The 12767-nt window shown below is 36.1% G+C and overlaps 1 protein-coding gene across 33 annotated transcripts in view; it reads left to right on the top strand.

Moving 5' to 3' along the window:
• NRXN1 (neurexin 1) overlaps positions 1–12767 on the top strand; it is a 733302-nt gene that overhangs the window by 68110 nt on the left and 652425 nt on the right. For 24 of the 33 annotated variants that reach the window (XM_065058797.1, XM_065058790.1, XM_065058786.1 and 21 more), the window contains exon 3: positions 9070–9087. The exons of the other annotated variants lie outside the window; for them this stretch is intronic. In XM_065058797.1, coding sequence (XP_064914869.1) covers positions 9070–9087 — 18 coding nt within the window. The remainder of the gene's footprint in view (positions 1–9069; positions 9088–12767) is intronic. 33 annotated transcript variants of the gene reach the window in all.

Here is a 12767-nt window from a genome sequence, read left to right as displayed (position 1 = left end):
GCTCCCAAAAAAAAAAATTGTTGCTCAGTTCCTGTAAAATCTATGGAAGAAATAAAAAATATGTCAATTGTTACTTTAGCTAAGGATGACCAGATTTTAAGTGAAGAAATGTTGATTTTTTTAATTGTAAAATTTCTTGTAATTAGTTCCATTGTCATTATCTATAACTACTAATTAATCAGAATACCATTCAGCATTAACATTGAAGTGATTGTAGACTAGTAAAAGAGAAAATGAAGTTAATTTCTCTAAAAAAATATGAAAATATCTATTTTGTTCACTCGCAGTCACAGATAGCTGCAATTAAATTGTAATTTGATGTCAAATTAAACACTCGGTTAGAGTGTGCTGACTCGCAAGCTACAGCTCTGCTCACTTCAGAGGAATTTCCCATTTAAAGGAGCAGAAAGTTTGTTCTTCACCACTTAAAGGGTTCCAAAGGCAGGTTCAGGTCAGTTTACATTCACAAAATTAATCTTGGTAGCAGCCAAGAAAATTTTATGGTGATCAGCTAAAGAACTAAACAACAAAGTGGTTTAGAATATTTTTACTCTAATTGTGTACAGTATGTCTTCTACATTTTTAGCTGTTAACTCTTCACACCAAATTGTCTTCAGCCACCTGTGTTGAAGTCATAGTATCACTGATAGTGCACAAACGTTCCTCACTTTTATATAAAGAAAGCATGTGAATATGAAAATATGGCTAGCTTTGCATACAGTCCTGTTAATTTTGGTGTTTTGCTAGTCTGGGAAGGCACAAATATCCAGCTAGTGTCAGTGCCTGGGTGAATTCCTCAGATGGGCAGAATGTGCAGCCATATGTCATATCCCTTTAGTAAGTATTACAAAGGAGAAATATTATATTTACACAGTAGAGACTGTGAAACTGTAGATAGCTGCCAGTTCACCGTACCAGAAGAAGAGTTGTAGGAAGCACTGTCTAAAAATAACATCCTTCTCATGGACAGAAAACGTGACCTCGCCTCCTTTGAGTCTCCTACTCATGTTATCCAGGGGATCATCACCTCTGTAAAGCTGCCATCCAGGTGGAAAATTACTTCTGCCGTTCACCCACTGCACAGCATTTTTGCTCACTGTCAGCTCAGCTAATCCTATTGTATTAATGGGTCTAACAGACCAGTTTTGCTGAAAGAATGATTGGACAGGGATTTGATTTCTTCTGATAGTAACTGGGGCTTGATTGTGCAGCCTCTTTTGTAGACGTAATTGACCACACAAAGCACAGAGCAACAAGGAATCAGACTTACTGTGCAAATTTCTACTCTCATGTACACCAAAACAAACAAGAATAAGTGTCAAAAATCTTTATTCCTCATTTCACAACTGTTTCTTAAAGAAGTTGTTGAATTGTTATTTTATGATTTTAAAAATTAATTTAAACCCAAATATTCTTAAAATAGAAATACCCGTGTCACCCTGCATCACTTGTATAGAATGTAGTCTGTTCTTGTCATTGCTCTCTGCCAACAAGAACAGTTAATTCTGTATGAAAGGTTTTGATAGGGATATCTGGAAAATATATTTTCATGCCATGTACCCAAGAGGGCTAAATTGGAGAAAATCCAAAGGAATAATAATAGCCCTGGGAAGAAGAGTTATGGTAAGATGTGCAGACCATGTAAAGTGGACCATATGTAGTCAGTCCTTAATTCTAGTTAGTCACCTCTAGTGATTACACGGATGTCTAAAAGCACAAATCAAAGTAAAGTGTGCAAATCACAGAGATTTTCAATGGAAATTGAATGTTTCTAATCCATAGAAATAGTCCCAGTGGCTAAACTGAAAAAGAGCATCAGTTCTTAAAGAATATCTGGTTACTGAGTGAAATATTCAGATTTACATTGTGTTTCATTTTCTGCTTATACATGGAAATTAAAACACTGGGGAGGGAGTGTGGTTCTTTGACTTGCCTTCACTTATGCAAATGACTCATTTCTCCTTTCATTATCTCTGTTATTAATATTACTGAATTCAATTATTGAAAACCCTTTGATTCCACCTTTGATTCCTGGTTGTGGTTACTGCAGCCACGGCACAAATGCAAGAACACATATCCCAGTGACTGATGTAAATTTCTTTAAAGCATTGACATACTGCAAGCAGGTCTGGAGTTTAGTAGAATACATGTGAGACTAGCTGGACCCATTTTGGAGAAAAATAATTAAACTTAATGAGGTGGCAAAATAAGGACAAAGTCAAATTACTTGGGATTGTAATATAATTAAAAAGCAGTCATTTTTATATCTACATCATGATCTCTCCCCTGAGTCAGTCCAAGTTTATTTAGAAGTATGGTAAAAATTACTAAAAGAAGAGGACAAGTAACTTTCCAAAAATGTCAGCTCTAGGAAGCAGTTGAGAAAAAGGAGATATAAGTATCATGGCTCCAAACCAGCACAAATCTATTCAGATGTGCAATATCTAAAAATGTATAACAATAAAATAATCATAGATAAATAGCATTGAACTAAAGCAGCATTGAATAATTTAATGTTTGATACACTTGTGATGTTAAACAATAGACAAGTGATAAAGCTCCATAGGAATCAAACAGCACAAAAACTGTTGCCTCAGAAAGACTTTTGATACAATTATGTCTTGATTTTTATTTGGCTTGTCATCTTTAGACAACTGGAGGTGGTATTAGAAAGTATTACAAGGCGTAGAAGTAAATTGGGGGTGGGGATATTTTCCCATTGGGAGCAAGAGTAATGATTTGCCTGAATGACTTTTTTTCACCCATTATATTTGAATTCTTCATGGAAAACATTTCTCAGTGAGTTCTTTGCGCAAATAATGCAGAGATTGGTTCTGAGAAAACAATGTTGAAGATTTTTGTGTTTAACAGGGTGTCAAAGTATTTACTGCTGTTTATACTTGGTTTCTGTTCTTATTTGACTGGAGAAAATTCATATAGTCATACAAGTTATGGCCATGATGTACTGCTATGAAAATATTAACCTGACCTCCTAAATGGCAAAAGGCAGAATTTCTTCCAGTGACTCCTGCAATGCAGCCCAAAAGCAATGTTTGTTATACAGTCTCTGTTAGACAAAAGCTCAGTGTTAAGACTTCAGGGAAGGATTTCCCAGTATTCCAAATGCTTATTTTGTCTTTATTGAAAAATTTCATCTTATTTTCAGTGTGAACTTTTCTGACATTCGATCCTAGCATTTGTCTGGTTGAAAGGACTTCCAGGTATCAAGAATCTTTCTCCCGACATTGATAGTCACAGGCTGGGTTCAAGACACCTCTTAATCTCATCTATGATATATTCAATAGATTGAGGATCTAAGGGATTTCATTATAAGACATGTTTTCTGAGTTTTCTTTGGTTTTTAATGCCATGAACAACTGTGAGAAAAGTTTTTTTCTATAAACTCTTTCATTTTTCACTTCTTTTTAAATATATGAGCACTGGAACTAAACACAATAATGGTTTCAGTTACGCCAAAAAAAGTAATGCAATTTTATATTTCTGTTCATTATTTCTTTGCCTGTGCATTCAAGACTTGCACTACCCCCTTTAGTTGCTGCTTCACACTAGGAGCTCATCTACAGTAGCTTAACTAAAACGATCTTGTCATTATTTCATTCTCAATGCACTTGGGATACATAGCACTCTCTAGAAAATGTGGCCTCACATAAAGAAAATTTATGGATGTTAGTAGAATTTACAGAGTTGTACTGAATTTGGGCCAATGGATTTTTCTTGTACAAAACTGGCAGAAACAACTAATTGTGCCCTAATGATCCTCATTTGGCAGAAAGCTTCATCCTCCTTTCTGATTGAGACAGGTCATCTGTGCTCCTGGCAGTATTGCACCTTTCTCCTGAGTCTTGTACAAGACATTCAAGAAAAGGAGGGATCTTCACAGAGATGTAGGTGGAAAATGGAGCTAGAACAGAACCGAACTACTCTGTTACTCTGAAATTTCTCCCAACAACAACAACAACAACAATCAATAGAGTCCATGTTATATTATTATTTCTACCCACTGCACTGGAAAGTCCTCTGAATGGGTCCACTCAAAGCTGTGTGGAGTCTGGAAGAAGATGTAAGTTGACTTCAGATCTAATGGGGCCGTGTGGAAATGTACAAACTCCTGGGCCCTCTTCCCTAGATTCTGGTGAATTCGCAGGTGAATCCCAGATTTTGTTCTACAAGGCGCAGCTGTAGGAAATGCTGCTTCCCTGTTTACTCAATATTCAAGCAGAAGGCTGCAACAGAGTCGGAATTCTGCACTAAGTATATTTATAATCCATTTCTAATTATTTATAATTGCAGTCAATAATTGCAATCAACATTTACAGTGGTTTTCAAAAGTGCATTTCAAAAAAAAGCAAATAATCCTGATGGAATTTTTCAGATACACAGCACTTGAGAAGACCAATGCTAAAGCCACAGATTTTCAATATATCGCTTTAGTTCATCATTACTGAATCTATGACTGTTCATATTTTATAACATACTTTGTAACATACTTTATGTTTTCATATCCTTTCTAAACATCTTCTTTTGAACCATGTGTTAAATAAAACATTTTTCTAACCATTTGAGAAACTGATGGGACAGGCTAAGTTACGCTATCCAAGAGATGCTGGTGCAGTCCCATAGAAAATGCTGCCTGTCAAAATGACATTTTCCAGTAGAATATTTCTAAGTAGGTACATCTATAGAGAAATATACCTATGCATTATTATTTAAAACCAAGCTTAAAATATCGTATCTTAAATTTCTACACTTCTACATTTTTATTGCAAGACACCTGCATAAAAATAAGCTGTATTTAAGGCTACTTCCCCACTATTCATACCGCTGAATATCTTATGAAATTTCACAAACTATGTTTGTGGTATATTATACCCTTCATTGTTGCCAAATGTGATTTTGGACTATAATTTTGATGAATAAAAAAAACTATAAAAATGCCATTTACAATATGCTGTTTCTTATTACATTATTTCTAGAATGCTATGTCTGAAACGTCAGAATATGAATGTACTATTTCATCTGTTTATCGTGAAAATACTGTTCTTATATAATTGGCAGGACAAATATTGTGCTCTGTATGTGAGTAAGGTATAAATATTCTAGCAGAAGAAAAAATGAAATAGCAGAAATAACCACAAATCATAAACAATCACTTATTTTTTTAAAGCAAGGTTTCCATGAAGCATCACCAAACATTAAAATGATTCTTGAATTAATAAAAATATATTTTAAAAATATGATTCCCATTTTTATGTCACTGAATCATACTAACAAACTAAAATAAGTAGAATTGGTTGGGCTTTTGCTGAAAAAAATATGGAGCAGATTCTGCTGTCAGCTCAGTAGGGACAGCCTGAGACAATTCATCTGGAGATAATAAGCCAGATTCACAGCCTGTGTACGTTGCGTAGTTCTACTGATTTCAGCCGTGTCATGCCAGATTTAAATCAAGTGAATATTTGGCTCAATATGTGCAGTCAACAGGTTACACCAGTAGTAGCTGAGAGCAGAATTTGGCCAAAGGAATTAGGTTATAAACACAGAAATTAGCAGTGCAATTTAGTACTGGTGGTGGTGTGGGAGGGTCTAGGAAATAACCATTTGCAGTGGCTGAAGACCTCTCTAGTTCTTCGGTTGACTAGATTGGTGCAACGTGCAAACAGAGGACTTTTCACATCTACTAGAATTTACAGTGCTGAAAAGAGAGTTACCTGCCTGGCCAGTTGTCTGGCTGCTGATGGAGCCTGTAAGGCCGTTCTGCTCCTCTGCTGTTGTATTGAAAGCCACTTTTAGCCCCTGGGCTCGTACCTGGGCTGTGCATTGGTGAAAATTATTGATACCATCAGCTGGTGCAGAAAAGGCTGAGGGCTATTCTGTGCCAATACCTACAGCAGCTGGGAGATGGCACTTTGGGTCTTCAAAGCCCCTGGTTCCACAGACGCAAAGAGAGTTACTCAGTAGACAGTGAGGTCCTCCAGGGTGGATGGATGTACGCTTGGGTAAATTCAGACTATGGTTGGCTAAATCATCAGCAATGACAAAAATGTGTAATATAGATCTACTCTCCACCAGTTACATAATGTTTACAGCAGTCCAACTGTAATCCACAGAAATACAGTTACTCGTTATTTAACTGAGGAAAATTTTGTTCCCTCCGAACTGCAAAATGAAGATGTTGATACTAGACATAGCTTTCAAAGAGTGTTTTGGTTGGGTGGGTTTTTTTTTTGGAGTGGCTGGAGTAAGCACAGCGAATAAAAAGCAAAGTTAAAATTTTGGTCTTCTGGCTTTTTAGTCTCTGCTTAGAAGAATAGGCCATGCCAAGAAAATGGGAATCAGGAAAGTCAAGCAAGGTGTTAGTGATATTGAAATATATCAGCCATCACAATAAAAGGACCTTAAATAAATTATAGTGCTCAACGCTAATCTAATGTAAAAACCTTGTAAAGTACCATAAAGAGGCTGAACTAATTTGAACTAATTTTTTCTTAGATTGTAAAACTGTTTAACTTACCATGGCAAAAACACAAGGAGGAATATATTTTCATTGCTGTTTACTAGTGTATAGGGGTTTGGCTCTATACACTGTTTTAGTCATAAAGTAGGAATTCAACACTTTCATTTTTATTTAATTCAAAATGTTTTGATAGTTTAATTTACTATCACTTAAAAGTTTAATCAATCAGCCATTTAGGGGAAGTTGCTCAGCTACTGTAAATTTTTCTGGTGACTGTTATCAAAAAAGACGTAACAATCACTGCTAAGAATAGAGCCCATGGTATAAAACAAAATATACCCTGTAACCAGACAAATTCAACAATCTGATGCTGCCTGTGATGTCATTTTCAGAAATCTCCCTTTGACTCTTATATCATGAGCAACAAAAATGGCCTTTATCAAGTTCATATGTTGGTTTTAAGTAAGCACGTTAAGCTAAACATGACCACCAAAAAGGATATCATTGCAGTATTGGTATTGCAAATATACCGACACTGTGGTAACCAGAAATAGAAGAAGGAGCCTGAAGTTATACTGCAATTAAAATAATTAATGTATTTTTCATTAAGTTGAGTGTTTTTATACTTTAGGAAAGGAAATTACTATATGCTGTTAAAGGAAGAAGGCTCTTCCAGAAAAGTTCAGCTCTAAATGGCTATTTTTAATAGCCCAAATATCACTATAATTTACACCGTGTATAGGACATAGTATCTATATCTTGTGGAATTGGGTGTTTTTCGTTTCCTCAGTGAACTTCATTCAATTTATTGATCTTCAGGTATTTACTCACAACAAGCATACTGCTTTTATTTATTTTTTTTTTTCCAGCCTCTTACTTTCCTAAAAGCATGAAACAGTATGTACCCTTTGCACTTTCATAACAAACTAAAATTTCAGGCAGTGAGATTTTAGAAGTCTAAATTTAAACTGTGTGCATGAAAAAGGTGATTTATAGTATCTTAAGCCAAATAACTTTATCTGGTCTGACCTATGATTAATACAACTGAAAACTAAGGAGACTTAAACCCTTAGGATTCATTGTTTACCATAGTTATTCTTTTTAAAGTGGTAAACTTCTAAAATTGTTTATTATAATACTGTCTAGTTATACTGAGGTTTTTCAGTGTTTTGTAGCATTAACTTATAAAGGTTTTCATTATGGAAAGTGACACATTCTGGCAGGAAATTGCTATGCTTATCATTGAGTCCAGTTCTCTGTAACTCATTTTATTGACTTCTGGTTTACCATATATCCAAATTAGTTTAGATCACATTTATTAGTAGTCACATGAAAAGGTATTTTCCTATAGGAAAACGAGCTGTAGTCACAGAAGTGGGCTGTAATGTGAAACTACTTCTGAGTGCTTGCTCCCCAGCAAGTGCCGGCACCCGCCAGCAGTCACACTGCTGTGTTGTCACCCTTCCCCCTTTCTTTGTTGGTTTTGCACAGTCCATCTCCTTGACCTCTGTGTTGGTTTTCCTTTGTTATTTTACCTTTCCCATTTTCTCTTGCCGCTGAGATAATTTTGTACTCTCTTCTGTCCTCTCCTTAGTCAAAATCATTATGGGCAACAGAGACATAACTCCCTCAAAATCACTACCTAGTGGAGGAGCTGAGGGAAAGAGAGACTGTCACGAGTAGTAGGGCACGGAGCCTCTTTCTTAACTTTAAATTCTGTCCACTTCATTGGCTGAGGCTCAATTCCTAGTCCCCTGTCACTGTGTAGGCTTTGGGAGAACATTTCCTGTGCCCCATATTGATGTTGGGCTGCGGATAGAAGTCAAATTATTTCTTGTTGATGCAGCCGTTAACTTAGACAAAATGTCCTCTGATCTAATCTAGGGGCAGAACCCATACCTGAGATTGCTGTGGCCTTTGCTATTTGAACAAGGCAGATAATTTTTTTTATTTTTTTAAGATGTGCTAGTTTGTGATGCTCAAAAATGCTGTGAGATATGATCCTACAATTCTAATTTATTCCACCCAGTTGAAGTGACAGTTTTTCCACACTGGATTGGACCAAATGGCCAGAGTGAGTGCCTCAGTCAGTGCAGGATCAGCCATGCTGCTGCTGGGAACACCTTCACAGCATATTCTAAAACTTCACTTAACTTTAACTTGTCTGCTTAAAGTTGTCTACGTCATACAGGTCATTAAGGAAACTTCAGAATGGGAAAGCAGAAGCAGATGAACTTAGAATCTCTATCACAAATGACTGATGGCTTTAAAATATGTAGTTATAAAAGTCTTACAAGAAGATCCTCTGATTAATGACTAAAAATAATTTAACTTACAAAGAGATGCAGTAAATCCTGTACAATTTTTGCACTTTGGAAACATCATTGTTTTATTTCATATCACGTAAATTTTGTTAAATAGAGGAAACACTGCTTCCCTGGTGCTTTTATTTTTCCCTCTGGATTGTAGCAGTGGAGCACTTGCATGTTGTGTTTGATGCCTTGCATGATGAAGACATGCAATGGCAAGTTCCAGTCTGCATGCTGCTTAATGAATGTTTTCCTTTTCTCTCCTTCCCTGTTATGTGCTTACAGAAGACAACTATGTGGAAGGTGGGTGCTTTCTACCTTATTTTCCTAAGATCTTGTTTTTCCCTTCTGTTTAGTGTTTTTTTACCTTCTGCTTTATGTTATATAAGTGCGCATAGCATTCAGTACGGTAAGTTGCATTTTTTTACCCATAAAGGTATGCAAGTTTATTAAATAAATGTGATTTCTTTTTCCATACAGAACACAAGCAAAGCTCCATTTTAATCTTGGCCTTACTGGTGTAATTCCACAACATCCCCAGTGCAACAGTAGGATTTATACTGATATGACTGATTTCATTCTTCAAAACAATTCAGGAGATTAGCAGAAGGACTGATTTCTCTTATGTTCTGTATGAAAAGCACTTCAAGAAACTATTTTTGTCATTAGTACGGAGCATAAATGCTCCTCGTAAGAATGTAATGCATGTTAAATACCTGTATATTAATTGCTTAGGAAAATGAAAAGCACTTTTCTCTTTAAGACTACAAATCTTGCTTATTGTATTATTCTTTGCAGCACAAAGTGTTAGGAAAAAAGTTTTTCTGTTTATCCTTTCAACATAATGCACTCTGCCTTTTGGATGTTGTGAAAGAAGCAGCATCTGATTTTAATAATAATGTTGGTATGTAATTAAATTCCTTTAAAGAAAGTATGGCAAAGGGCACTGGAATCTAAAGCACAATGCCATCTAGCCTGAATAGTGGTAAGTATGTCTGTTAGCTGGTAAAACATGTTGCGTGGTGTATATATATCATAGTTTTAAAGGTGCAGAATATGCTTCGCAGATCAGTTATTGTTGGGAGTCAGTGCTGTCTTTTTGCTTATAAGACAAAAGGTGCAGGTGCTTTTTTTATGTATGAGTGCTTTTAAAAGTCTCTTTGGGCTGAATCTTTGCTGGACAAGTGATTATCTATTTGAAAGATGAGCTTATCTATCTAAACTGAGCAATAACTGGTATTTTATTTTTTTCCAATACTTTTAGAACTGTTTTTAAATCAAGGACTTCGTAAGCTAGCTCATATGCTAAGTGGCTGCCCTGGCACAGCTCTGACCCAGGGTCCTGCAGTGAGCCACTGTGGGGCCTGAATTCATTCAGGATTCAAGTCACGGAGGACCACTGCCTGCCTGTTCAGTGGCATTTTTCTAAAAAAAAAGCCTGGGAGTATTGGTACTGCATTTCTCTGTGCTGCTGTATTCAAGGGCAAAGAGAGATGCTCAGATTAAGCACATACATGATGCTGCACAATTTTATTAAAATATATTTTACCAGTAGGAGAAAGGAAATTTAAACAATTTCAATGCTTTAATTGTGTACACGGTCATGCACATACATATCCATACAATTTCCTTTTCATTGTGAAATAAAAATTTATTCAGCAACACTGGGACAGGAATTCTAACTGAAAAATATAAAAGCCTAGAAATAAGTACCTAATCTTATATTTGGTCTGTGCATAAAGCTCTTAGTGGTGTCAACATGAGTCTCAAATGTGGATTAGGATCAGTATAAATAGATAAGGAGGTTCAAATTCATTTCACGTGTTAATTTATGCACAGCAGTACGAGATAAAGCCTGGATAACAGTTAATCCAGACTTTACCTGAATCTAATACTTACAACTGCAACCTTAACTTTATTCCAACACAAGTCTGGGTACTTATGCATACATTAATGTTATAAAGTATGTAAATGTAAAGAATTGAAGCACAAAGTGTGTATCCAAAGCACAATTTGGAAACCGAGATATATTTTTCATCCTTGACTTCCCTGATATCTGAGCATCTCTGTAAGTTAGACTACATAAGAAAACAAAACAATTTAGTATTCACAGTGTTAAATCTGTGTATATTGCTGGTATGAAAAGACTACATTTATTCATTTTGCTAAAATTATGCTAGGGTTGAACATGTTCACGGCAGGGTGACCATGTTTCAATTTTGTTTTGGCCTGTGCTCTGCATGGAACTCACACACTAAATTATGGAAATATACCCTATCTTCATATCCACTTCCTCTATCACATCCTGTGCCCCTGAACTCTCTCCTCTCAGAGCCAAGTTCAGTATAAAGATGGAGTGGATCACACGTGAGGCATTCCTGCTAAATCTTGAATTTCTAATTCACAAAGAAAGGATTTTATCGTTTTGATTATGAAGTAATGGTGCACAAATGAATATTTTCAATGTATAGTATGCCTGTATATGGCTAGTTAAGGCTGGAACTTTCTGTGACTTTCCGTTGTGGTATTCTCTATTGTAAGCTGACAGTCATTTTGAAAATCTAGCAGTGATTGCTGTCATGGTATCATTGTAAACCACTCAGTGGATTGCACAGGTAGAGTAATAGTAATTCTTCACTCTTCCATAGCCTTTATCCATAGATTGCAAAAATATAAAATTAGGCAAGTATCATTGTTTTCTTTTAGCAAGTAAGTATGAGTAACCTTACTTCTTTACAAATAAAGTAACATAGACAGTCAAACAAAATACAGTGTTTTGAGGACTAGTACTAAATTTTTTAATTGACAGATGATTGGTTTGAGCAGTGGCTTGGTTTTGTTTTTATTTTTTACATTCACTTGACTTCCTTTTTAGATGAACAGGACTGTAAATGACTCTTAAAACTGAAGAGGTTTCTATGACGTTTTCAAGAGGCCCTTCTGCCATTTACATTTTTTTCAAATTGTACAAGAATCATGTATTTACAGCTGACCAATCTCACATATCATTTCAGCAAAAATACTAAGTATCAAGCAGTGGTAATCTCTTGAAACTAGGCCTTTTGTTTAGGTCCTTATAGCTACAAAGATCATATTTAAATGCAGGCTAGTAAGAGATTACCTTCTTCTCATTCCCATAGGAGACATGGCAGCAATTTGCTTCATGCCTTCTAAGAGCTAAAAGAGCGCACATAAAGTAGCTGCTGAAAAGTAATGTTTTATTAAGAAAAAGATGTAACGTTCAACTAGTTTCACCTTCCCTTTATCGAATACAGTGAAGGCTAAGCCAAAAGTCTGAGACTTCTTACTATAGTTGCCAACACAAAATATTAAAAGCCAAAAGACAAGTTAAATAATCACATGAAGAGACTAATGCTTCCAGAAGGCTCAGCAGCAAGGAATCCAAGCAAGGATGTTCAGCATGAAAAGAATGAAGCTTAACCGTTTTCACCATGCCTCTCAGTTGCAGCAACAGGGAAAGGACACACGTGAAAATGTTTCCATGCTCTTTCACAGGTTCCTAACTGCAGCACAGCTGTGTGATGTTTCCCAAGTCATGCTTATGTAGTCACCCCTTCAGGATCACACTCACCTTCCATTTACATTACTGGAAGCCCCAGGTAATCCCACCAGCTGCAGGGTGCTGGAGCTGGAAATAGAATCTATTGCACAAGACATGGGGCACATCAGGCCCTTCAGTTTAACTGCACATCTAAAAAGGCTGATATTAAAAAGCACTAATTCAGCAAAAACATTGTTAGTTTATTGGGAACTGATAAGATACAAATCCTTTAAAACTGGTTGCAGTTGAGAGTATCTTCTTTCAACTGCCCCCTCTCCCCTCCCCTGGAGTACGAGTCATTTGTGCACCTAATTTTCTTTGTGAATTAGAAATCAGAGGAACTCTCTAGGAAGTCCACTTTCCAACAAAGAGCAGGGTATTTTCTTGCACACATTCTTTGTGTGAATTAATTAATGGCAAA

The sequence above is a fragment of the Columba livia genome, chromosome 3 (genome assembly GCF_036013475.1).
Source record: "Columba livia isolate bColLiv1 breed racing homer chromosome 3, bColLiv1.pat.W.v2, whole genome shotgun sequence".
Taxonomy (NCBI): Eukaryota; Metazoa; Chordata; class Aves; order Columbiformes; family Columbidae; genus Columba; species Columba livia.
This window is presented reverse-complemented; position numbering and strand designations above follow the sequence as displayed.